The sequence below is a fragment of the Miniopterus natalensis genome, chromosome 11, assembly GCF_054644295.1.
Source record: "Miniopterus natalensis isolate mMinNat1 chromosome 11, mMinNat1.hap1, whole genome shotgun sequence".
Taxonomy (NCBI): Eukaryota; Metazoa; Chordata; class Mammalia; order Chiroptera; family Miniopteridae; genus Miniopterus; species Miniopterus natalensis.
In genome coordinates, this window is record NC_142091.1 from 11204730 (window position 1) to 11232236 (window position 27507).

A 27507-nucleotide genomic window follows, 5' to 3' on the forward strand; every position below is an offset into this window, starting at 1 on the left:
AACAACAAGCCTGCAAGGGGCTTTGTCAGGCCCTTACTAAGCCTGATGACAGGGAAGTGGGAGGCTGTCTTGGTTGGGGCCAAGCGTATCTGGACCCAAAGCAGTGACCTGTCCTTTTCGTGGCAGGGAGCTCAACAAACATCTGTTGAACTGAATTGCACTTTTTTATTCCATGCAGTGTAACTAGTCTCTACAACTGCAGCTGGAGGTGCCTCAGGTATAAATTCTGCGGTCAGGTCCAACATTGGGGCCCTGAGAGTGCCCACAGGAAGGTACACTCAGCTCAGCAGAGCTCTGCACCGGGTCCAATCTGCAGTTGGAGGTATAGGTGCTCCCTTTTCTCTTTGAGTACTCTTTCCAGTTATATCCCACACATTCACCAACGAGTGTGTTCTAAGTGGGAATTTATCGAGCCATCGGTAGGTGGCCACCTCCCTAATATAACAAGGAGGTCGGCAGAATTCCTGAGAAGTATTCAGATGGTTTCACGGTTGCTCACCTGGCCCAGCTCTTCACCACCTCTGGAGCGGTGAAGGCTGGGCACACAAAAGGTTTGACAAATGTTTACTAATGATGAGCTGCTTCTCAGAAGGGCAGAACATGCTCTCAGTGTCACCTGAAGGTGGGGTGGTCCATGGCTGAGGCTGGAGGGAGAGTTACTTACAGCAGAGCCACCTTTCCAGGTGAAATTATTTGCCTCAGCCAAAGACCTGCCTTCAGGAAGGTGGCATGGCCATGTCATGGCCATGACTATTACAGGGAGATGCCAGAGGGACGCTAGTTCCTTAACGTCTAACCAGAATGCTGGCTATGCTGGGAGTTAGCTTGTGCATATGCCACCATGTGGTCCCTTTTTAACTGAAAACAGAAACTCAGCTCTTTTCCCTTATTTCTCTGAAAAGCTTCTTTCCTTGGCAAACATCATTACAAAAGAGACAGCCAGAATGTAAAGCAAGTATTTAGTAAAACAATCATTATGTTATAGAATAGATGTGAATATATAGTAATAATATTTAGCAAACATGAAGTTTTTAAGTGGAAGAGAGCATGGTCAAGGTTGTTGAAATCTAACATCCCTCAGTGTTTTGCCCAGTTGTCTTTCTAGCTCAGAGGTGCCCGGCACGGCCACAGTGACTCTTCTGGAAAACTGACATCTGAGGGGGCCTCATATGGAAGGCATTCCCCGCCCTAACCAGCATCTTAGCAGTAATCACTGTATTTATCATGTATGGAGGTTTCCAAGTGTCAGTCACATTTCAGGTTCTCTGCATATACTATAACTAATCTTTATAACAACCTGATGAGTTATTTTGTTCCCATTTTACAAGAAGATGTGTTCTGGGGGTCACATGCTGGTAAGGGGTAAAGCTGGACCTGGGCCCCACGCCTGTCCGGCCACATCAGTGTAACACCCAGAGGTGCTGCATCCTACCCGTCCACTTCCAGGGCGCTGCCTGGGTGCCTGCCCAGCCCCCGCCTCTACGCAGGGCTCTGTCCTGTTGGCGTGACCCGGCGAGGGCTCATAGTTCACCTCAATCCAAAGGCAGAGAGGGAGTCACCTTCCTGGCAAAAGCCTTTCTTGGGGGCCACTTGAAGAAAGACAACTGCTCTGTGGTTCATTATCTGCTACTGGTAAGAAACCCTAGCGATAGACTCTCCCCGGGGTCAGACACTGCCTCTAGATCTCAGCAATTGGATGTGGTTGGCAATGACCACGTGTCATTCTAAAACCAAAAAAGGAGAGAGAGATTCTCAACTGGGGGGCTGGGGATGAAAGGTGTAATGATAGAAATCTTAGATGGGTGCTGAGCCAACCAGGAAAAAAAGGCTTAGGGCCACGTTCATCATTAGCAGGATCAGAACAGCTCGGGTGGGGTACGGAGGTGGTGAGGGAGCAGCCCAGTCTCATCCGTCAGACGGCTCTGGGTCGACCCTGGCTGGCCTGGCTGTGTGAGGTCACGCTCTTAGTGACGGCACAGTCCCTACTTCCTCTGCCACGAGGCGATAACCGTGAGACCTACTTCATAGGGTTCTTCTGGAAAGAAAATGCGTGTGATCCCAGCACCTCGCCCGCGAGGTAGCGATTAGATGTCAGTATGTTATTTGCAAAAAGCACCGGCTAGTGGCAAAATGACTTCGTATAAAAGTTCAAGCAGAAAAACTAATCATGGTATGAGTTTGTCACCTCCACAGTAATTTTGGAGTTTTTAAAATGGTCCCAGTGTGAGCCCGGCCAGGCGTGGCTCCGCGGTTGAGCACCGACCTAGGATCCAGGAGATCGCGGCTCGATTCCTGGTCAGGGCCCAGGCCCGGGTTGCAGGCTCTGTCCCCGGAGGGGTGCAGGAGGCAGCCGATCAATGAAGACTCTCTCATCGTCAATGTTTCTATCTCTCTCTCTCCCTCTCCCTTCCTCTCTCTGAAATCAATAAAGATATATATTTAAAAATTTTTTTAAAAAAAGGGTTCCAGTGTGGACACGAACTAATAGCTATAGGTGTCTTGAGATTTAAAACCCTGACGAGGGCCCAAAACACAGAGTGACCGTCCAGCCCCACCCAGCCTGGGCTCTGCCTGTCGTGGTCAGGGCTGCGGGGCTGGGCCGAGCCCGGGGGAGGCACTTACCGTCCGGTACCTAACCAGGTAGTGCCTGATGGGGGAGCCGCCGTCGTCCTGCTTGATGAGGTTCACCTTAATCGAGTTGCCATCCTCGCCCATCTGTCCCTCGAGCTTAGGCGCGCTGGGTTCCCCTGCAACAGCCAGTTCATGCAGGTGACATTTCCCTCCACGTGGTGAAAACCCAATCCATCAGAAAGGGGCGGAGTGGCAGGGTGGGCTGGGCTCTTTTGCTTTCTCAGAAATTCAAATGGTTAAAAAGCAGCAAATACAAGACTTCGGGTTCCAGTTAGATGCCTCAGACTTAGCCCAAACTCAGCCCCTTTGGGAATGTTCTGGAAACACCCTCCCTATGAACACAGTCCTTTCACATTCTAGAAATAGGCTTTTTTCTTTCTTTCTTTCTGTTTCTCATTGGTACTTGCATTTTCTTTTGGCTGCTCTTGCTCTTATAATTGAAGATTTAACTTTTATAAGCCTGATGGTTTGAGAAATAGCCTGAAATATGGGAAACTGGATGCATTTAAGGAGGAAGTTTACATACATAAAATAACTTTTCAAAACAGCTCAGTATCTTCCTTGGATATCTAAGTAATTTTATGACTTGGATCCATTAAAAAATAAGTTTCCGGCTGTGATCAAGTAAAGCACAATTTGCCAAGGCAAGCTTCATATGTGTGTCCTGCATTTATGGCTCAGCTGACTGAGAGAGAACCCTCGGCGCCAGGTATTAAAGGGACAACCCTGAAGTCCTTTTCTTGTGTGGAGAGCCAGAGAACACTGTCTCTAGCGGTTCTCAGCAGAAAGAGGTCCACGCCTGTCTTCCTTCTGCACCCGAGGCAGGAGGAAGGTGCACTTGTGTGTGGCAGGCTACGGGGCGGGGCTGGCTCGTCAGTGGGTGAGGCGCTGGTTTACTTTAAGAGAAACCATTTCATTAGTACATGCTGAGAGCAATGAGGTAAGAAGACATCTGCCATGAAAAGTGAAAACGAAGATTCAGCACACTGGGGGATCCTGCACTTTCTGGGGAGCCACCTCTGAATGGATTTCCTGGCCTCACTTGGAACGTCGAGGGAGCCTGGAAAACAGTGACCTGCGTGGACTGTCCTGGCGTGGTCTCTGGAAGGCAGAACCACAGACATGTGACAAGAGCCAGGAAAGGCTTGTCATTAGGGCTTGAACCTAATCACTCAAAAGTGTACCTTTGGCCACTTGTGAGAAGGCTGTTGACAAGGCCAGGCCAGCCCACTGTCCTCGGTCAGCTACTCTGGGGACCTCAAAACGGCCCTGCGTCCTGCTCTTCCTTAGGGCAAAGAGGAAGCGGAGAGCTCGCAAGGAGAGCCCGGGACTCGGCCGGGCCGGGCGCAGCGCCCGGGAGCGCCTAGGAAATGCAGAGCTCACTCAACAGGGTCTCAAGGAGCAGTGTGCACACTCGGGCTTGAGAAGCAGCAGCCACGGGCACACAGATGCTGCGACGGCAAGGGGCGCAGCCCTGGAGTCCGAGCCACCCGGTGCCCAGAAAGAGCTGTGCTCAATCTGTCTGCTTTCTTCAGCCAGTGATTAGGGGAAAAGAAAAACAAGAGTAAAGAGACAAAGGGGCTTCAGGCAAAGACTCGTCCTGCTTTTATGCCGCTGTGTAGCCACGGGCCCCAGTGACTCTGGAGAATATTTAGAAGTTTGGTTTAGATAATGTCAAGGCACGAACGCTAAGTCTCAGACAGTAGCCCAGCCAGGCCTTATCTCACCATAAATACCCAGTGCTGAGAGGAAACTCCAGGGGAGCAGTTTAGAGTGGGCCAGCTCTGTGTCCCCCACCAATGCTGAGCAAGTAGAAGTAGGAGACTCAGGAGACTTTGCCAATTCTGTTCTCTGCCTGAATTAGGGTGACCAACTCATCCCGGTTAGCTTGGGACTTTCTGGGTGTTAGCACAACAAGTCTTAGGCTCTGGAGAAACCGTGAGTCCCAGGCAAACTGGGGGGTTGGTGACCTGGGGCTGAATGGAGATGGACACTAGTCATTACAACTTTCTGTCTTCAGAATCCCAGTATGGGCTCTGTGATGAGTGGCCTGTTTGCCTTAAGAAGGTGGGGAGGAAGGAGATGCCATCAGCGGCCCTTCTAACACACCACTGGGCCAGGACCCAGCCCTTCCCCAGGGACTCCTTGGAAGGGAAACGGAGATTAAACTATTATTATTTCTTCTCAGACTTGAGCAGTGTGGGCTCCCAAGGCTGAACCAATATGGCACGGATCTCTGCTTCTGGGGGGTCTGTTTAGACGAGGTGCTTTTTCTGATGTATGTGGGGTCTCTTTAAACTGAATGTTAAGGATGCCACAGAAGAGCCCAGGGTCTGTTGCTTTGGACAGGTCACTGCCCCAGTCTCCAAATTTGCAAAACGCAGGCATTGGGTCAGGTGTTCTCACTCTGACGTCACTGTGACACATGCCAGACACTGCCCTAGATGGACTGTAAGATCACTGTGGCTATTTTCATGACACTATAACAGACAGAACACAGAACATGGGATCTTCATCCACTTTTAGGAAATGCACTCCAAAATCAACAATTCTGTATTTCTTAGGCACAAAGTTGTCCTTTAAAATTTCTTTTTGAAGTTATCTCAAAAAAGTCTTATTTTTTAAAAGAGACCCCAAGCCCGGCCGAGCGTGGCTCAGAGGTTGAGCGTCGACCTAGGATCCAGGAGATCGGGGTTCGATTCCTGGTCAGGGCACATGCCCGGGTTGCGGGCTAGGCAGTCGATCAATGACTCTCTTATCATTGATGTTTCTATCTCTCTCTCTCCCTCTCCTTTCCTCCCTCTGAAATCAATAAAGATATATTAAAAAAATAATAATAAATAAATAAATAAATAAATAAAAGAGACCTCAAGTCTCTTCAAAGACTTATGAATAACAATCTTGCCAAGGAGTCTCTGTAGAAACCAATGGCCCTGATGAAGGTACTCTCCTATCTTTGAATATGTTTCAGAAAAAACATCATTGGGATCACAGAGAAACCCCTGAAAACTATACCAGTTAGAACATGGTTGTAACATTTATCAGTTAGAACACTGTAACTTGCTATCATTTTATCTGAGTGACAACCATGTTACTCTGATATGTGTGTACTACCTTCCCATAGAATTTAGAGCATTTTATATCACAGAATATCCAGGGGTGTCATTCACAGTGCTTTAAATATGAGTTATTCAACAAATGTGTACTCAGTACCTACTGGGTACCAGGTAGGCTATTAGGTATTGGAGTTTCACAGGTGAGTGAGACAAGGTTTTATTTGCCAAATGAAAAAACTGAGTTATAATCAATTTTTAAAAAAATGCTGGGGCCTGTGTATAGAAACATAACCCTTCCTATGACAGCATTTTTAAAGGAAGCGCGTATTCAACCAACATCATAGGGCTCCTGCCCAACTTTGTGGCTGTGTAACTTATCGTAAGCATATCAAGATGTGGACAGAGCAATGTACGTTTAATCGATTCTCTTATGCATCTTTAAACGTTTACTGCCAGCCTTTTTTTTTAAAGGTTAGTTAAGGAGTAAAGAAACTATTTCCTGAGCTCTCTGCAAAAAAGAAGCCTCTAGCCAGCCCGGTGAGGGAGGGAGGGGCTGAGGCTGAAGAAGTGGGCATGGCGCTCAGGAGGCTCCAGGCTTTCGAGAGCACATTAGCAGAGGAAATTATTTAGAGGGCCCACCGTGCACTCTGCTCTGAGATGGCTGCTCTGATTGAAATCATTATGGATAATTTCAGCAAAACCAATATTGTAATTATTTGTAAATGCTGGCTTGCAGTTCAGCAGCAATCGGCGGGTTGCTCCAAGAACACCCCTGGGGTTAATTACACCCTCTGAGTTTAGCTTCAGCCATGAGTCATATTTCCCCCCAAATATTTTATGTAAAGACTAAAACATCAGTACCTTAAAAATAGACCTTGCCAATAACAAATATGAAATATGAAGCAGTGATGGCATTTTCCAGAAGAATGTGACAGGTATGCAAGGGGAAAAAAAGTACCACAGAGACCACCTATAATTAGAAATATTACATGAAGGCCCTAGAATTCCCCTCAGAAACTGTAATCGGAATGTGTATTTCTGGCCATGCATGTTGTGTGTTCTTCTTTGTAATAATTGTGCTACTGTGCCTTAAAACCGGTGTCAGCTTCATGTCCTTCCCTCGTCAGCAGAAGCTCTGGGGTCAGAAAACTGCTGCCGGATGTCTGCATCCCGCAGCAGGAGTTACAGGGAGCCCAGGGCGTTCAGACAGCATTTGTGAATTTTGGAAAGAAAACAGTATACTACTTCTTACTCAAAAAAAGCCAAACACCAGGAGTTATATCTTCTGAATGGAAGGCTAGGGTGCCAACAGGCACCTCTGAGAAAGGATGGGTCAACCCGGGGTCTTCCTTCACCCACTCTGCTTTCTCTCCCACAGGAATCGCAGTTTGGGGGCATCTGAGATAAACCAGTGATGAATGTAGGAGCTGCATTGGAATCTTCCTCTTTTTGTATCAGCTAGGATTGCCCGGCATTAAATTACGGTTCCTTTTGTTTATCCTACCTCCTGTTCCCTTTTGTTGATTATTTCTTACAAGCAATCTGAAACTTTCGTATGCCTTTTTATCGTTTTTAAAAGTCCAAAATGTATGATTTAGCTGTTCAAATATGAAGCCTATTTGATTTTTCCAACTCAAGAACATTCACGATTACATCAAGAGATTAGAAGTTTGACTGGTCCTTAGGGGGTCAGCAAATTACGTAAGGGAATCAGGATTTAGCGTTATTAGACCACGAACTCTCCTCCTCGAGACCCAGTGCTTCGCCCTAGATGCCAAGCCAGCGAATCCAATGAGTTCTAGGCTGCATACATTCTTGGGCCCTCAAACTCTCCCCCATGACCCCTTTGACAACCTACCTAATGTGCTGAGGTGGCTTTCTGACAGTCCCAGAGAGCAGCCTACGGTGCCCAGGTAGGAATCAATTGTCTTAAGCACTGCTCCCCCAAATCAAGTCTTGGGAATCACGTACACTTGATTAATGGCTCTCCTGAACTCTTTTCTCTTAATTGTTAAGGGTCTGCTTGTGCTAGTGTGACCTGGCTCTTTGCCATCCTGGTCCCTGGCTCCAGGGAATGTGGGGTGCAGAATGCCCGGGTGTGGGCGTGGCCAGCGCCCAGCGCCCAGCTTGCAGGGGGAAAGGATGCTTGCTCTCTGTGGCCAAGCTCATGGAGGCGTCTAGCTCACGGATCCCTTCCCACATCAGTTCTCAGGAATTAGGAATGAGAGTGTGTATGGGGGGGAAGGGGGGGGGAAATGGTGGCACGAAATACAAATGAACTCTGACAGACCAAACCACAAAATACCAGTTCCCTTCTCGTGGGTGCCATGAAAACACCAACAGATTAATTGGCCAATTATCTTTGCTTCACTATCCTAGAGGAAAACAGAACCACGAAGGTATGGCTTGTGGTTATGGGGCTGATCCAGGCTGAGGGAGTTATGACGGAAATAGCTGCCACTGCCAACCATTAGCTGGGCTCCGCCTCGAGGCCACAGGGGGGCATGCACAGGTCAGCCTGTCTCCTGGATGTCAGACTACTCCTGGGAGGAGCCTCGCACTAATGAACCCTGGGGGTGCAGGCACTGTCCACAGCCCCGTCCCTGCCCGCAGGGTCTGGGTGGACCGTCACTGCCTGCTCTGGGTCCCCTCCCGCTAGCTCTCCACCCTGGTAACCAGTGCAGGGGGTCCTTGGGAACAAAGGCAATTAGAGCAGAAGCCCTGGTGGGAAGCCTATGTCCACCTGCCCGAGACCGTGGCGATCCAGACACAGCTGTAAAAAATAAAGGAGGGAGTGGAAGGGGTGGTTAGTGATGTTTCGGTCTAAGAAGGAAGAGTGAGTGTTACAGGGTTTAGTTCTCAGAACCAGCATGTCCTAGTGCGAGTCAGTGTCAGTAGCTAAATAAAAAAAAGATCATTATGAGCGGGTGGGGAGGGATCCATGCTCCAACATGCAGCACACTGACGGGAGTGGGGTGCGGGGCCTCTCGTCACACACATGCTGGGGGAACGGTCCCATTTACAGAGTCCTCAGGAGCTGATGGGTCACTGGAGGAGGCAGCCCTGCGGTTACACATGCCATATTAGAAATAAATGTGTGCGTATCAGGGCATTTTAGCTCTCCGGCAGGTTTCCCTGTTATGAACCCCCACATGCAAAGCTCGGGAGGCTCAGGAGCCAAGTGATTCTGGGGCCCGGTGCTCAACGCCCGTTCTCACCTCCCTTCTTCTAATTCAGGGCTGCTGGGCTCAGTGACACTGTGGATGGTGACCTACGGTGCACAGATCATCTAGCACATGCTAAGTGCATCCCAGGCAATTTTGGGGGGCATGGTTAACAGGGCACACTGGATTTCATCAGTTGCTGGGTGTACAACCCATTGCCAGGAGAAGGACTCCCTGCTCACCACACCTTCCTCATTTAGGCCCAACTAGTGCCCAGAGAAAGGAGGCAATAGCTGCCCTTACTTAACCAAGCTTTCTTTCTCTCCCCCGTAAATTTTCTTTGATCTCTCGGTTCCCTTAAATTTTATTATTAAAGGCTATTTCTTGCTGCTTGCTGCTTATCTGAATGACAAGTCCTCTGCCTGTCCCTTTGCAATGGGCAGGAGAGGGTCTGTCACAGACAGGGAGGTGGCTGATGAAGGGTGACGAGCTTCGGAACCCTTCAGGTTCTCAGTGCTGTAGTTAATGGTCACATTTTTTACTGACAGCCGAGATCACTGCTAAGGTGCGTTTCTAGGGCAGCTGCAGGAAACACCTTCAAACGTTTCTTCCCTCACTGAAAACGTCTGGGACAGCTCTCTCCTCAGAGCGGTGGCTGTTTCTCTCTTGTGAACACCGGGATTTGCTTTACTCTGAGTTATAGTATTGCACAGAAATGGCCAAGCTTGTTCTTAAAAAAGAAACTGACATGTTTCAACCCAACAGCTGCTCACACTAAGATTTCAGGGGGAAGGTCCATGCTTTGTTCCAATACATCAGCCTCTGAGCAGTCAGCATAGGTCTAAAGGAGCCTGGCCCCCCTTGGAGAAATGACGGAACCACAGTATTTGGGGTGGGACACGGAGTTAAGAAAAGCTTAGGCTCCCAACAGTCCCTGCCCCAAGACTCACAGATTAGGATATTTTTTAAAAAGTAGGTCAAAGATACGATCTGATGTTTCCCTGCTTTGGGGACATTCCTACTTTATTTCATAAAACGTAAATATCAAACGTCTCCTTTTTAGAAATAACGGCAGGTCTGATCCAAGACCTCTTTCCAGGAGTCTGGATGCAAATGGGACTAACCAGGGACACAGTGGCCATGCCCAGAGAGCCGAAGCCTCAGAGGTGGCCAGTGTGGAGAGGGAGCGAGAGGGAACTTACACAGGGCTCACATACGTGGGGAGCACACAGCGGAAGGAAGGACAGACCAGGAGCAAAGAACATGCGAGACAAGCTGTGGATGGGTTTGTTCCTGTGGATGTCGCCCAATCAGTTTTCAGAGAAGTGAGGTCAACCGGGGGCCCTCGCATGCATGGGCACACTGGGCGGTTATTGGGGTTAGTTTCGCTTTTGGGATCAGTGCAGCCTGTGTGTGTCTCAGGCGGGGATTTGAAGTAAAATTTCAGTGGGCAGAGAACAGAATGCCTATGACTCCCGGGGCAGGTTCTGAATGGATGTTTGCTTCCGCTGGGAAAGCTGTGAGCAGGGGCCGCCTTTCTCTGTATGGTGAGCCCGAAATATTTTCACAAGGTTGTGACAGTCGCAATATTAACTAATTATCTTGTCACTGCTATGTACTTAATTAGGCTACAATTTTGTTTCCTTTGCTGCAATGGCCAATCACGTGCTTCTTGGTTCCATAGAGATCTCCTGTCATGGTAACTGCCAAGTGACTTTTGCTTTGATTTGTCGCCCCTGCCCGGGAGAGGGTCACTCTTGAAAAGTGACCCCTCAGCAATCACAGCCAAACTGCTCTAATTCAAAATTCTTAAATCTCTCATTTCAGAAAGTCCTCAATTTGCGTGAATTTAGTGAAGCGCTCTCATTGGTTTTGAGCAAATACAACCTTCGCAATTGTAGGGTTTCGCTGTTGTGAACAGATACATTTTCACAGAAATATGACTCATTTCAGAGCAATTGTGGTTTTTAGAACTACTGGATAGCTAAACAACAATGCTGTAAGGCTAATTTACAAAACTGCTTTCTGGGAAATAATTTTTATGGGCTATCTGATAAAACTTCCAGTTCGCAAACTGCTGTGGCTAAGTGGTTTTAGTGTAGATAGCAGTTTGCGTGGCCAAATTTATTAAAGCAAAATATTAAACCAAAGACTGTCCTGGTATCAAATTGTCATATTAAGGCTGCAAAGAATGATGGATTCTGCCTATGAATTGTAAACAAGAGGAACTCTCCCAAATGGCTTCGCTTAGGAAATCTGAGACGGGAAGCAGTGAGTGGGCCCTAGGTGCCAGGCTGTGGTCCCAGATTTATTTCACTTATCAGAACAAAGAGTTTTACCTTCTGTTCACCAGCGTGGACGACATCATCAGCACCATGCAAGCCACATGACAAAGTCACATGATACGCACGCACATGATTGGTTGAAAGGAAAGTGGAGAAGGTCACATGGAAAATACAAAAAAATTAAAAACTGATGTAAACAATGGGCAGGGAGAAAAATCAACAACAAAATCACAGACTAAATAAAAGGAGAAATCAAATTAAATTAGCTGCATATATAGAAAACATTGGGAGGGCAGTAAAACGGCCCAGAAACGGAGAATCATAAATATAAAGAGCACTTGGTTAACACCGACAAGCATTAGATACAGCGGCAACACTGCATATTAATAGCACGTCAAGGAGCAGTAAACTGGCTTTAAAACGGGGAGGTGCTGCTGTCAGGACCCGGCTGCCAGGGCCAATCCAGGAGGCTGCTGAAGGAAAAGAAAACGCAGGTTATCATCGCGGGTTCCAGAATCATCTTGGCGTCCTGGAAGCGGGGCGGGGGGTGGTCATGAAGGAGGAGTCCGTGATGTTTAAGGCGCAGGCTTCGTGCTCTGCAAGAACAGGGCAGGACGTTACGCTGAGGAAAGTCATCCCACGGTCCCTTTGGGGGCCGCGGGCTGAGGGCCATTCGGCAAATGCGGGCAGAGAAGGTGGCCCCTGGGATCTTTTCTCCCTTCCCTGCTCATCCACCCGCATTATCCTGGAGGCCCGGGGGAGATGCCCAGCTGAGATGCATATGAAGGAGATGCCAATGCAGAAAGGGAACAGGTTTCCTCTGGCGCTGAGACAACGGCTCTGGAAAGTGAAGGACAAACGACACCCCTGCCCGAGGAGCGGGAGTCTGCCATTAAACAAAGGCTGGGGCACCTGCCGGTAAGATGCCTCCTTAGAACTGCGGCTACATGCATAAGACACGTCTCGATTTTTTAAATGAAAAAAATACTTTTCTTATTTGGATTTATCTACATCTCTTTTTGTCCTAGTTGGATTTACACTCCAATTTGTTACCTAAATGTGACACAGATGACCTTGCTTTGTTCAAAGGCATTCTGGGTTTCCCACCTCAACTTTCATAGGCCAAGGGCAGTTTTGGCAATTGCCAACTGAAGCTAAGGCAGAAGAAGGGCCAAGAAGGGGGGGTGGCGATACCCCTCTGCCCAAAGCCTGCCACTGTTTAAAAATAATTCGAGAGAAATGCCTTAAGCAAGTGACATATTCCCTTGCCAATGTGAGCTGATAGCAGGCGTGCTCCTTGTTGCCTGAAGCTGCACAGGTCTGGCACATCCCCACCATCAGGGCCCTGCAGGAATAGTTACAGCTGAAAATTTTATCCTTTGATTTTCTTTAGGATACCTTCATTCATAATTATAAACAGATCAACACACACACACTAGCAAAAATAGGGGACATTAGCTATTTTGAACCCTAATGACTGCCTGATGATTGGTGGATTTTGTAGGCTTCTAACTGCTGTGTTGTTAGTTCCACTGCCATTTATTCACCTGTGCTATTCGTGCTACATACAGGCTGCTGCCCAACTGTGACTGTCTTTCCTTTATCTCAGTATCCACTGGGACCTACAATTTGGGTCAGTAGTCAAGTGGTTCAAAATAAAAACTCAAACTTTCTTCTCTTTGGATGTCACCACTAAGCATTTTATCTGTGGGCAGAAATGCCTGATGTTTAAAAGTTAAATGCAAGTCAGGGGAGAAACACCTAATTCTTCCTTAAGGAAAGATCTGGATCCAAGATTGTATTTTACTTCCAGAGAAGATGAGCCTACAGGGAGCCACCTTAAATATGACAGGGCTTGTGCAAACGCAAAAGGCAGCTTCCTCCCACTGCACTGGCCCAGGGGGGAAGGACAGTTAGGGGAAGAAAGGGTGCTGTTAGTTGCATTCCTTTTCCAAATGCAAAAGCCCAGCATCTGAATTAAACCCATGTGAGCACAGTTCACTGTCACCTGCTCTGCTCTGCTGACAAAATGAAACCTCAAAAGCATCAGGAATTAAAATTCACTGCAGCACACACACAGAGAGAACACCAAGAAAACAGGCCCTTAGCTAGGCTCTGTAGTAGAAAAAAGAACCGTTTCATGCAACACACAGACCAGGACAAGCTTTTCTTTTCTGTTCCATTTTGAATCAGAAGCCCTGGCCCGGGAGCAGGAGCTCTGCTGGACATGCCTGCTCCTGCCTCCCCACCCTGACCCCTGCTCAGGGGATGCATGCCATGTTTTCGGTGCACTCAGAAATATTATAAAATCTAAGTCTCTCACAGCTGAGGACACACGCTGTAAACACACCACACACACGCACACACACCCCTCCCGCTGATCTGTCAGGGGATTTGAGGCCAAACCCACAGCTCGCTTCGTTAGAGCATTGTAAAGACTAGCTTAGAACATGCATGGCTGTGATGAAGTGTAATGTTTTCCACGATGGAAAAGATGATATGGTCTGGCCCTAACTATCATCAGGAGATGAATTCCGGAACTTTCATTGGGCCGTGATTTTTCTTGCACTGAGGAGGGCTGCAAGGAGCTGGAAGCGCCCCCCCTTCCCGCGTGCTCTGTGTACACAGCTGCTCCACTGCGGCCAGACAAAGGCGGCAGGCTGTCAGGACGCAGCCATTCCTTCCTTCTTGGCTTCACCCTCTGCCTTTCCGCAAACAGCCAGCTCTCCTACTCCTTCCCTCCTTCTCTGTCTCTTAGCTACTGCTATATGAGAGTCAGTGTGTGTGAGTGTGCGGGGGAGATAACAAAAGCTGGGAAGAGATGCTGTTCTTTTGTCTCATCAGCCTTTCTCTAATTCTTTTCTAATTTTAACTTGAGAGTAAATTTGGAAAAGTCTCCTCACGCACACGGCATTCTTTAAATAATCACCCAGTTCTTTGGGTGACGCGGGTCTGCTCTCTTGGCCAATCAGACAGCATGCTTAGAAAACCACACGGGTGAGGAGCGGCCATGCATTCATAACCGTTGCTTTAAGGCAAGGGAAAACCATGGGCAGCACTGTGACCCAGAAGTTGGATCTGCACCAAGCAGCCACCTGGCCAAGAGCAGCTCAGGTCCATACTCACTAGATGGTTCTGTGGTCGTAAGGGCAGGAAGGGGCCAGGTTGCTATGGAAACATGACGGACAGAAAGGGCTCAGAAAGGTGAAGGAAGGAATGGACAAAAATTCACACACACACACACACACACACACACACACACACACACACACACACACATATATATATTAAGGCATTATAATTAAAAAAAGACAGAGATGGTAAAGGAGTCTCTCACTTCCTTCTTCCCTGATCTATCAATACGAATATAAATATTTTAAAGAGATTATCAGAGATTGTGCTGATAAATTACTCTCACACATTAAGAAATAGCATAACCCTCATTTATTCTTACCATTAATTCCAGCTATTATGTGCTGGGCACTGTGTTTTGTAGTTTTCATACTGGATTTTTAATTCTCACAAATACCTACGGGGTAGATAGAATCTATCCTTCATTTGAGAGATGAGGAATCTGAGGTTTGGGGAGGTCGGATGATGCATTCAAGATCACAGAGTTGTAAGCAGAGGTAGCAGAGCCAAGATTTGAACCCAGGGCTGTTTCTGGCTCCCAGGCCTGAACTCCTGCTGCTTGGAAAGCACCCCACTGGGTGATAGGCCTGTTTCTGAGTCCAACAGATGCAATAGGAGGCTTCTGAGCATGGGGCTGAGTCACCTCCTTGCAGCTGTGCCTGAAGTGCTAGGACTTCCGATTACCAAGGGGAACACAGCCAGCCGGGTGGCCCAGCCCTGCTTGCACCCTGTCTGCTGCTTTGGGCACGGGTTGGTATGATACTCTGGGACTCACTCAGCTGCTGTCTCGCTTTGTTCCTCCCCTCCCCGAAAGAGGTTCAAACTCCAAATAATGGCAGGCCTGCCGCTCCCTCTGCTCTGGAAGATGCAGGGAAGCAATAGGACAGGGCCCCCAAATGAAGTAAGATCGTAAACAAGCGAGGCTCAGTCAGGATGACAATGGCTGGAGCTGACCAGGTGATGTCGCTGTCAGTCTTAGTGGCCCTGCTCCTGGGTGGGCAAACACAGCTTGTGAACACTCCGCTGTTTTGTGAGGGGGTTGGGGGGAGGGCAGCTACTCATCCTAGCTTACAGAGGAGCGAGAGCAAGGCTCGCTTGTGAAGGGTTAAGTAATTTGCCCAGGCGCCTGCTGCCAGGCACATCTGAAAGCGGACACTGTTTGTTTTCCCACAAATATTTACAAGAAATGTATCCATTTATGAAAAAAAGCAAAAGCTATGGCCTCACTTTCTAATTTCAATACCTGAATCCTACTGTGTCAATTAAAATGAGAGTGAAAACACAACACCCCGAAGCATTTCTTATGACCCTGCAGAACAGAGAGACTTTTCTGGGCAAATTCCTTTGGCCTCTCCAAATATCAGCTTGGGTCCAGCTCACTAGGAATCCCAGCATGGGGCTGTGCTGCAACAGCCTCGGGAGCCTGCTTGCACAATTTTCTGTCCAGAACCACGCTTTTCACTTGCCTCCCCTTTGGGGGGGGGGGTTGCCTCCCATGAATCTGAGAGGCCCTGTGCCTATTTCTCTTCTCGTTTCCATCTCTGCGCCCTGGCGCTGCTTTCCACCAACAGAGCTGAGCTATCGCCCGGCGAAGGCGATAACCCTGCGCAGGCCACTGTGGCTGGCAGAAAGCAACCTGCAGAGAGAGGGGCTGAGAAAATGATACTCACTATCTGGATGAGACAATGGAACGGGGGTGGAGGAGCTATCAGGAGCCGCTGAGGAAAGAAAAATGAAGGTGAAAAAAAGAGATAAGAGATCATCAAGGCATGCAGATACTGCATGAAAAAAAGGAAGAGCCAACCGTGGGATGTCAGGTCAAGAAGCTGAGGTGAGTTAAAACGGGCAAGAAGAACACCGTGCTCGAGAACAAGGGACTGGAGGACCAGCAGAGAGCAGGGCTCTCTGACTTTGAGCCATAAACCTGGAGCCTGCCAAGCCTGTGGTGCAGGTAAGGGACAGGGAATGGGACAGCTGCAGAGGCCTTCGACCTGCCTGGAAACAAATGGCTGGCTTAGCAGGAACAGCTGTCCCCAGGGGACCAAAGGGACAGGGGGAAAGGGAACCGAGACCCCAGCTTAGGGTGAACAGTGCAGAAAAAGACTGGCTTTTCATGTTAGAGATCTCTATATGCATTTGTATATAGGCACATATTTACACTAATGGCACATACTCGTAGCAAAAGCTCTGTGTCTCACTCCCTAATTTCAATATCTAAATGAAATGGACATGACAGTCCTTCTTACTAATGTTTACTACTGGGCAAAGTTCACTGTTCGGCATCCGGATGAGAAGAACCTCTGCTGCTCTCCAAAAAACACCCTACAGAATGCGATTCTCCGGATGCTGCTTTGTGTACGGAAAGCCATGCAAATAATATTGTGTTAGTCTCACTAAGCGAGTAACTCTAACCAACTTTAGCATAGAAAGCAGGTAGAGATGGCGCATCTGAGACATTATGGACAGCTCTTTCGTTTTCCATTGGCAAATCTCTCCACCCACAGTTAGAAAACAAAGTCCCTTTGAGAGCTAGATGAAAATTTGGGAAAACGTCACCATACCTCAGTGTTGCCTGACACTCATGTTTTGGTCTTCCTTCTACCTTCCAGAGGAGGCTGCCTCACTAACCCACGCAAGATGTCACTGGGATCAGAGCAAGGTGGACTACGAGCTCATCACGATTTGATGGTCTGTTTAATTCAGGTAGAAGTGTATCTCTCTTTTATTTTTGACTCAAGTTCACATAATTGTCCACATTACTTTGGCAAAGGAATAGAGGTTCCGGACCATAATATATTACAATGCATGTACTTACACATGCAATGTGCCATCTAGGGGACAACATGTGAAAACGGAAATCTCAAGGTGCTTCTTAAAAAGTAGATTTATTCATCTACAATCTTTATGCCCTGAAAGAAGCCACATGGTACAGAAGCAATTAAGAGGTAATATTGAGGCAATGATATTCTGAAGGTGTGGCTCAGTCATGAGGAATAGATTCTAGCAAGTGGTGACATCATCTCTTTAGGGCCTCGGCTGCTCTTGTAGGGAAGCAGCCCCTCCCGAAGCGATCAGAGGTTGTCAGCTTTCCACCCGAGTATCTTAACAGCCTGAAGACACCTGTCCCCAAAACGCATGTGACAGAGGCATTTTCCCAGGTTGGAGTTCTGTTTGTTTGTTTAAAGCCCCAGCTTCCTCATTACCTTTACACACACATTTATGAACCACACACGAGAACCTCCAAGCAGGGCGGCCACGCTTGCTAATCTGACAGCTCGGAAGCAGGAGTCCTGGAGGCACTGTGGCTGTGGCTAGTTTCACCTGCTCATCCCTGCTTTGACATATCCGTGCCTCTGAATGTGGAGAAGTCTATTATGGAAACGGGAAAGCAACCCCATTACTGAGACATCTCAACGAACCTCAAATGACGAGCTGATGAGCAATGCGCTGGCTCTCTCACCGCCTCCGGCCCAGGGCTCCGGCAGCAGTGGCTCTGCCCAGTACGCCAGTTCCCATTGATCCCACACCTGCTCTCCTTGGGGGTGAGGGTGCCTCCAGTGCCTAACTCCACTGTCCTGGGTGTTCTGTGCATCTGCACCCCAACATTACAGGGTGGGAATGTCCTGTCAGTGGGTGAGACGAGCCAGTGTCAGAGACCCACGCCTCTGGTTCTGGGCTTGGCGTTAGCACGTAGTTAAACTGCTGTAACTACCCTGGCCAGGCGGCTCAGTCGGTTGGAGCATCGCCTGTACACCAGAAAGGTTGTGGGTTCAATTTCCGGTCAGGGCACATACGGGAGGCAACTGATCGATGTTTCTCACAGGGATGTGAAACATCCTCGGGTAAGGATTTAAAAAATAATAACCTGCTGTAACTGCTGATGGCTGAGTTTGCTTAAGTTCAGACAACCTTTGTGCTTTCTAAGCAACGGAGTGAGAACTCAGAGAAGGTCCCTCCTAAAGCTTGTCCTCCCTTCCGAGTAGCAGTGAGTGGGTGTTGTGAGGGTAGTGGTAACTGCTGGTGTTTTCCTCCCAACCATAGTCTTTCCCAGGAAAGCTCTAGGGCCAACACGATGCCCCTTGGGCTAGACCCCACTTCAGCAGCTCTGGAAAGGCTATGAGGGTGCGAGGAAAGATCGCAATAAGCAGCTTTAGTGCGAGTATGACATTCCGCATATTCAACACGTGCACCAGCTCTGGTCCTGCTCATGATCTCCTTGGCATGAAGAGCTGACCCCACCATTTTTCAGGGCCTTGAGGGATCTTGGTTAATTACCTACTTTCATACTATTAGACAACAAACAACAGGGTCCAGAGGTCTCCTTTTTTAAAAAAAATTAAACACTGACTTTCGAAGCAGCATCTGCTATACGAATCCTCACCTTTACAAGGGCTGAGCTGGCATGAATGAAAACCACTTACAGCCTTTGAAGTTCAAGGCCAATGACTCTAATTCAGTTCTCAAAGCCCAGTTACTGGTTAGAAACTCAAAGGGCCTCACCACAGCCTTCCTCTCTGCAATGTAACTAAGTAATTAAGCCTGCACTTGAGTACTGACAACATCCAGAAGGGCAGGAACCAGAAGACTCAGGCTACGGACCTGCTTCGGGACCTGGAGGAAGGTACTCTCGCACCCAGAGCCGCTCCTTCTGCACTCAGTTCGGGAAGAGCTGCCAGCCCAGAGCAGACAGCTGTCAGTCCCACCTGACAGCTCCACCCAAGTTCTGTCTCCCTCCAGAGCTCGTTCATTCAGGAGCCAAGTCTGCTGAGATAGTTTAACACTTGCTCAAAATCTCAGAACACCTACACCGAGCTACTTAGTTTCTGCTGTTGCTGCAATATTTCTGAATACATTTTAAAAGATAAATTTCCCTGAGTGTCTTTCAGGAACTAGGAACTTTTTATGAAAAGCGTTCAGCTTTCTGAATATCTTTTCTTCCAAGTCTCTCCGGGTAACACTTCCTTCCACCATACCGAGCTCAGCCTAGGAGGAAGGGGCCAGGCCGCAGGGGAATGAAGCTTGGGGCATCTGTGCAGGCTGGGGCATCAGACCACTGTTCTGCTCCCAGGACAGCGGGCCAGCTTCCTGACACCCTTGCTCTCTGTCTTTGCTAGTTACAGCTTACACACTTAGGGGTCCTTCCCAGGAGAATCATCCCTCTCAACATGGCAGTCGAGTTATTAATTAGCTGGTTAGTTTTCCCAAACATGGGAATGGCAGGTTGCAAGTACCTCATGCTAAAGAACAGAGTTGACTGGAATAGTGTCTCACTCCCAGGCAGCCGCCTGCAGGATGTCCCTGTGGCTCAGAACCAAACTCCGGCTACTCCTTACAGCTGCTGCCCATCCCCCACCAGTCCCCCTAGCGCCCTCCAGCTACCACCCTGATGGACAGAAACCGAAGGCACAGAAGCTCAATTCTTCTATCTCCTAAAAGCAAGTGTAGAAATCCTTTCAAATTTTTTTGTCCCGTGAAGGGATTGTGAACACAGGCTTGGTGGTGATGGGGTCACTTTTCTGGCATCCTGGCTAAAGGTGAGGTGGGGCTCTAGGGTGATGTTAAGAGACCACCTGCAGATGTCCCCCACGCTGGGCTCAGCAAACATCGTTGTTGCCAAAGGGTGAATGTCACACACGGGAATTAATAAATGAACACAAATTCAAAAGACACAAGAGTCGCATGCTCTAAAACAGGACGAGGGTTAGCCTCTGAGGGTAACCTGCGGACATTAACCAGAGCACAGCTAGACTAGGGTCAGTGTGGTTAGGGCTCAGACAGGAGCATCTCCTTCAGCCTCTAGGGGACAGAGGGGCTGGAACTAAGGTAAGAACTAGGACAGAGATGTTAACGCTATAGAAACAGGTAACGAGGTATGCAAAGGCACTTACGTGGAACAGGGATATCTGCGTTTCCCATGGATGGAACACAGACGGAAAGAAAAGACAAGAGACAGACCCAAGAAAAAAAATAAGATGTGAAAGAAATGACTAGGATCCGCGGATCACATGGCACTGGAAACTCAAATTATCAAATTACTTCAAATCCAGAAAGAAGCAATTCCTGTGGAAGGAAGGTAAGACAGGCTTCCTGCTTCTGGAAAGGGGTAAGGGATCTCTTTCCAGGTCCCTGGCAAGAGAAGGGAGCAAAGGATCCTCCGCCTGCCTTTTAAAGCCAGGAGTCAGAGCGGCCTGGGGAGCTCCGTGACCTCTAAAGGAGTCTGTCCTGCAGCAGCTTCTCCAGCTGGGTGGTCTCATGACCCTCCCGGGGCAGGAGCTCGGCTCTGGGGAGGTCTGCTCTGGAGCAGGGCTCCCCCAGAGCTGGCTGCCTGCGGGTGGAGGAGAGAGGCTGGCGGCATAGTCGAAGGAAAGCGGCAGGCCCTGAGGTGTGCTCCTGGCGTGGGAAGGGAGGGGACAGAGGAGGCAAAGGCCTCAGCATCCTTTCCTCTTTGCATGGCAGGGACTCTGCCTCCGCTCCTCTGTCCTAGAGCAGCCCCTGCTTTTCTGTAAGTTAATGTCTCTGCTGCATCCACAGCCCCACAGCTCATTATGGGAACTGTCACTGCCTTCTCTTCCTTCAAGTCGTAAGGTGCTCAGGGCCTTTGTGACCTGTGTCAAACAGCAAATCCCCCCAACCCCCCAGCACACGGCCGCGCGTCTCCTCACTCTCTCTAACACTGTGCCGGCGCTTTTCCCCCCGGGCCGCGAGTCTAATGGACTGGACCAGCTACTATGACAGTGTCACCTCGAGTAAGAGGATAAGGGAACTGGGTGTCAGTCATCACTGAGGGCCAGAGAACTAGGAGGTGGGGCCACCTCGAGCAGAGGGACCTGAAAGACAAAAGGCTGTCATCGGAACAGTGGGCGGCCAGCTCAGGGTCCCCGAGCCCCCGGAGAAGAGGGTGGGGGAGGCAGGGCAGCTGGCTCTACTTACGGACTGGCTGCGTCTTGAACTCGGAGGCCGCGCTGATCTCGCCCAGACCCTTGCCGTTGAGGGCGGCCAGTCGCACGGTGTACGTCGTCTCAGGCTTCAGGCCCATGATGGTGACGATGCCCTCTATGCTAGCTGCGGTGAGAACAGGGAAAGGATCACAAAGGATGAAAGGCCTACTGGAGAAACGGCGCAGCCACTGTGGGAAAGAGTATGGCGGGTCATCAAAAAATTAAACACAGAATTATCATTTGACCCAGCAATTCCACTTCTAAATATACACACAGAAGAGTTCAAAGCAGGGGCCTGGGACGGATACCTGTCACCCACGTCCACAGCAGCACTGCTCACAGTAGCCAAAAGGTGGCAGCAGCCCAAGGGTCCACGCACAGATGACAGATAAACCAAACGTGGTGCCGACGTACAATGGAACATTATTCAGCTTTAAAAATGAGTGAAATTCTGACACGTGCTACAACAGGGATGGGCCTCGAGGACCTTAGGCTATGTGAAATGAGTGAGACACAAAAACACTATTATTCTACTTACACGAAGCACCAAGGATAGTCAGCTACGCAGAGACAGAAAGCGAAAGGGCAGCTGCCAGGCACTGGGGCAGGAGGGAAGGGGGAGCTCGTGTTTAAGGGGTACAGAGTTTGAGATAATAAAGCTTTCTGGGGATGGGCCGTGGTGATGGTGGCACCACAGTGTGACTGTACTTGATGCCACTGAACAGTCCACTTAAAAGTGGCTAAAATGGTACATTTTATGTTATATATATTTTAAGACAATAAAAAATAGCTTCGAGTGATGTTAAAAAATAAAAACGCCTGTTGGGCAGATTGTAACATAGGATCCACCTGCCACAAAGTTGGCGTCAGGTTTCGGAGGGACGTTAGGAAGGTAAGGGAATTGTCCATCTCTACTTCTAGTTGAGATGACATAGAAGCTCCTCCCCTCACTCCTCACCCCCCACCGAAGCCACGGGAGCGATGGAAGTGTTTGGGAGGAACGAATTCTCCGTAAAACTGGGCTGGGAGATGCCTTTGAGCGGCTATCACCCCATGTCCTAACTCATTCCTAATGCCACCCTGGTTACCGCAACATGGAGCCAGAATTAGAAAGTTCGACAGAAACAATACATAGTCCATTGAGTTATTTCAACTCAGCCCCACAAGAAGAGCTAGAGAGAAATACACGTGGTCCTCAGGGAAGGTCAGACTGGGCTCAGAATCTTCAAGGTGCAGTCATCCAAGGGTCCTTTTAAAATCTTTAGTTGGAAATACATCACAGGATTGACTTAAGAGCAGGCTTGTCTTGCTGGATCTGCTTATTTGGTTAATATTATAATTGCATGACAGTCCTGAATGTACCCAAGCTGGACTGCCAGGTGATGGCAGGGAGCCAGCAGCACATATAACCCACTCATGCAAGGCGGGGTGGGCTGGACTCAGTGGCTGTGCCCACACCGAAGCAGGGCTTCTGCTTGGCTCCTCCACCCTGGCAGGGTCACGGGAACCAGGCTCTGAAGGGCCAGGGACAGAAGGCCAGTAAGTCCACATGAACTGTAACCGTGCCCTAATTCTGAGGGGACAGTGATGGTGTAGCAGCATAGGAACATGCAAGGATGGCAGGTGACTGCATCTGGTCACCCCCAGTAGGTGAGAGTGGTGTGTTACCCCACCCAATGGGCAGTCAGGGTGCCAGGGTCTGGGGAATGCTGGGTGAATGTGCGCCCAGCACCGAGGGCATCGTCACTCTGAAGGAAACGCTCTTCTGACTCACCTTCCTTGGCGTCGTACCACTTGAAGTGCCACATTTCCTCGCCCACTGCTCTCCACTCGGCCTTGTATTTGAGGATGGGCACCCCGCCTGTGGCCTCTGGCTCGTCGAACTGCACCTGTGCTGTGCTAGAGTATGGCTCCACCTGGTCGATGGACGGCGAAGATGGGGTGTCTGCGGGGGGAACACACATGAGCCCCAGGTGAGCCCCAGGCAGGACACAACTCGCAATCGTGCCTCTCCCGTTCCTGCTGTCTGGAATCTCGCCTGCGTCCTGTCCTCCCAGCATACCTCGCCACACGGTTCTCTCTGGCACTCCCCTGCCCAGATGCTCAAGCTTCCGTTGCTCCCTGCTTCCTGCCCCTCCAGCTTTGCTGACCCTGGACCTCTCTCCTTCTCACCCTCCTGGCATCACCCAAGGTCACAAAATAGGCCAGCAAGGGCTTTAAGGGGTCTGAGGCCACGAGGGGCCCTCACCTGCTTGTACAAGGATGAATTCCAGAGACTCCTGCCCAATGCGGTTCACTGCGGTGCAGTTGTAGTTTCCAAAATCATTCTCGGAGTCCGGGGTCACCTTTAGAAAGAAGGAGCTCTCGGGTCACATGTCCCAGGGGATGGCCACAGCCTCAGATCCTTATTCGTTGGATTAAATTAGTAAAGGGTAGAACCAATAAAGCAGGAATCATTAGCTCCAGCCCAGCCTTAAGCCAGAGAGCAGCACGGAGCAGGAGCTCGTGGAGGAGGCACGCTCTGCCTCCCAGGCCTGGTGCTGCACTGGAGAAATGGGGTGCTGGGCCGAAGCTCGGGTTCTTCTCTAGCTAATGGCTCCCAGCTCAGGACACTCCGGAGAAGCAAGAGGGATTTTAGCTGCACACAGGAGCCTCTCTATAGTCAAATGCCTCTTCCACCCTGCCCCGTGCCCCGCCCCACTCACCTCCAGGTAGCTGGCGGACGGCGTGTTGTAGATCTTGATATTGCTGTAGTTGGAGCTTGGCAGCAGCTGACCATCTCGGAACCACGAGATTGTGGCACTGGGGTAGGCAAACACCTCGCAGGTGATGTTCACCTGGTTCCCCTCCCAAGTGTACACAGCCACGGGGCCCTGCAGCTTGGGGGCATCTGCAATGAGTGGCAGTGACTGTCAGGCAGACTGCCACTATCACAGAGCCCTACCTATGCTGTCTGCTGGCACTGGGGGGTGGGTGTGCCCTAAAGCAGAGCTGGTGCCAGGGTATAGTAGAGGTCGGGGCTGTCCTGGCAAGCCTGTGAGCTCCATGGGAAGACAGAGGGCATGCGGGCTGGTAAGAAGCCTGGGGATGTTGTGAGGAGGTGAGCAGGGAAAGTAAGCAGAGCTCGCCTGGTGCAGCTCGGGTCCTAGCTGCTCGGTTCCCCTTTCATCCAGACCCTCCCCGGCCCTTCCCTCCCCAGGCCTGTCCGCAGTTATTCCTCACATTGTACTTCAAGGAACATGGACTGAGAGTCCTGGCCGATGGTGTTGCTGGCGGTGCAGATGTACTCTCCAGCGTCTGTGTACTGGATGCTCTTCAGGGTCAGGGACGACACGCGGGCGTGGCTGCGCACCACCATGTGCCCGTCCAGAGTCTGCCGAGGGGGAACAGAGAGCGTCAGAGCCCAAGGCGGGACGGGGGCTGGGAGACCAGGCCATCGCTGTGTGACCAGCCTCACACCCTCTCTCCTCACCTGCCAACATCTAAGTCTCCCTTTAGGTTCCTACTAGTGGGGAGGCTGCAGAGAGCACCGTGGGAACTTGGGTGTATTCAAAAGAGAAACGAACCCTGTTTATGCCATGCAGCCTAGCTGTGTGCCAAGACTGGTGTGGCTCAAGGTCTCTCAAGACGATTTTGTTTGGCACGTCTCAGATGGAAGCCGAGCCCTGAGCAGCAGCTCTTCCAGCAGAAACCACCTTGCCTCATGGGATTCTGGGAAACCGGTACTCCCCTCCTTCCCTCCCAGCAGCCGGCCCGTCTGCCAGTGCTGGGGTGCATGCACACGTAATGGAAATCCGAGTGTGCCGAAATGCAAGAAATTATATAAGAAACCTATATTTATGCAGATGCCTCACTTTCCTGGATGCTTAAAAGTAAAATGATTTTTATTATTTTTTAAAGCCCAACGACTCAGACGTCAGGAGCTGCTGAGCTGGAAGGAAAGGCACCTCTCCAGGTACAGTGGTACCGAGTCCAAGGCAGATCTGGGGTCCCTGATACCACAGTCACCACCATTTTCTAGCCCTTGATACTATAATTGGCTCTCTGAGGCCCTGGAACTAGAGTGATTGGTCAGAAGTGAAATAAGCATATGATCCCTAGGCAATGGATGCTGGAATATTTCCCAGTGTTTCCCCTCTTGACACTCTAGGTAAATCTCTAGGTAAATGGTTGCTGGTCTAAGGAAAGTCTGGGCATGTGGCCCAAGTCAGATCCTCAAGAAGGTGGGTAACCTATGGGGAGCCTTACTCTTCATAGGCTGGACCACACTCTGTCTCCAGCATGTAATATTCTGCAGACATGGACAGGTAAGATGTCTGCATGTGTATGGCATCTGTTACCCAGTGGACTTGGGCCTTTAAAGAATGAAACAACACTTGGCTTCAGATTTTTTTGATGTGCTGCTTTGGAAGCCCCAAGCCCAGAATCACAACATCATACAGCAGCTAGTTTGGGAAGCTCAAAGGCAAGGCACCTTGGGCCTCGTGAGGAGCCTCAGCAGATCTGTCAGAGTCATCCCTGTCCCGTCACTGATGGATCTGATCCATTTCAGCCATTTCAGCCCCCTCGCATTTCACGTCTGGAAGCTAGAACATAGCTGTTAGCAAGGAGACAGAAGAGCCAAGCAGCAGCATTACCACCTCCTGCTGCACGAGCTATTGCTCCGAGAGCAATGCCCGATGCCTGTGGCTCTCAGCTCCATTTGACCTGTACATCCTTGAGGCCGACTGGCTGAGAAACTGCACCCCAGGTGGCCTCACATAAGGAAGAGATGACAACAGACAGGTGTAGAGCACTTGGCTGAAAGCCTCAAGACTTTCTCAAAAGTTTCCAGTTTGTTGAAGATATTGAGTCCTGGGACCCCTATTTTTGTGGGCTGCCAGGGTTGTGCTGACACGTCCCAGTGGCGATTTTCATGTGCTATGCAGCATATTTGCCCACCTGTCTAACCTAGTGGCATCGAGAGTGTGAAGCTATCCCTGCAAGTAGCTCTAAAAGGCTGAGCAGACCCACTTGTCACTCTTATTTACCCAGAGACAGCAGGACGAGAGGCAGAGAGGGTTCTAGGTCCACAACTGGCCTTCTGGTTACCTCAGTGAGAACACAGGCTCAGCTGACAGTGATGCCAGCCAGCGACTGGACTATAGATCTCCGTCACACAGACATGTCCTGGGGCCACCGCACATAAACATGGAAAACTGACCAGAACCCTTGGGAAGTCAAGAGAACATTCCCATAAGGGAGAGATACTGCAGCAGAAGATGAAAAAGACTCTTGTAGGTAAGAGCAGGACATTAACCAATAACCACAAAGCAAGGCATGAGCAGTCTCCACTCAGAATAATCCAGAAATGGTTGAAGAAAAGCTCAGGAGATGAAAGGATACCCGGCTTCAGGTTCTTTCGATGTGCTGGTTTGGAAGCCCCAAACCCAAATCGCAACATCATACAGGAGCCAGTTTGGGAAGCTCGAAAGCAAAGCGCCGCCCGGCCTGTGAGCAGCCTCAGCGGATCCGTCAAAGGCGTCCCTGTACCAGCACTGACGGATCTGGTCCTCCTCAGCTATTTAAGCCCCATCACGTTTCACAACCATTTCAGCAAATGGTTGTACTGACAGCCATACTTTTCTCCCCTTCTATCTGGTCTCTTTCCTAAATTTCTCCATCTGAAGATTTTTCTCATTTAATGATGTCAGCAGACCAGCAGGCGGCCCTCTATAAAGAATTCTCATTTTGCAGCGGCTCACAGACAAGACTGATGATGGGACTATTTTCAAATGCCCAGTTCTCCCTCTGAGGGGACACAGGCATACTCCTGTGCGACTGGACTAACTCCTTCTGAAATGTTTACTGTGGCATCGGGACAAGGTCAGGGAGCGTCGCCACCTACAAGCCTCGCAGACCAAATGCCACAGGCTCTGGAGAAAGCAGATGAACTCTGGGCAAGAAAGTAAAGATCATTATGGCAAGAAGACCCTGTTTTGCAAGAGTATGAAGGGCAATTACAATTAATTCTCTCATCAAAACCTTTTTGTCTTTCTTCTTCCAGGTCAAAGTGTTAACTAAGGCTTTTCAGAGCGTACAGAACGGAACTGGCCATACCCCAAGCTGCCTTCTGAGCTCGTCTGGACTTATGGTCTTCATCTCTAAGTGAGACAAACAGGAAGGAATGGAACTTCTGAGCCCCAAGGTGGCACTCATTTGAAAGTCAATGATGTCCAGAGTGAGATATTGAAGATAAGGACACTTTTAGAAAATGGAATGAGGTGTCTGCCTTCCTGGGAATAAACCCATTCTCCCACTT

The 27507-nt window shown here is 49.6% G+C and overlaps 1 protein-coding gene across 1 annotated transcript in view; it reads right to left on the reverse strand.

Moving 5' to 3' along the window:
* NCAM1 (neural cell adhesion molecule 1) overlaps window positions 1-27507 on the reverse strand; it is a 304418-nt gene that overhangs the window by 18158 nt on the left and 258753 nt on the right. Inside the window, exons 9-17 of the mRNA XM_087821538.1 lie at window positions 24429-24579; window positions 23912-24096; window positions 23455-23551; window positions 22981-23151; window positions 21199-21330; window positions 15939-15986; window positions 14263-14304; window positions 13835-13837; window positions 2623-2747 (exon numbers count right to left, since the gene is read on the reverse strand). Coding sequence (XP_087677664.1) covers window positions 2623-2747; window positions 13835-13837; window positions 14263-14304; window positions 15939-15986; window positions 21199-21330; window positions 22981-23151; window positions 23455-23551; window positions 23912-24096; window positions 24429-24579 — 954 coding nt within the window. The remainder of the gene's footprint in view (window positions 1-2622; window positions 2748-13834; window positions 13838-14262; window positions 14305-15938; window positions 15987-21198; window positions 21331-22980; window positions 23152-23454; window positions 23552-23911; window positions 24097-24428; window positions 24580-27507) is intronic.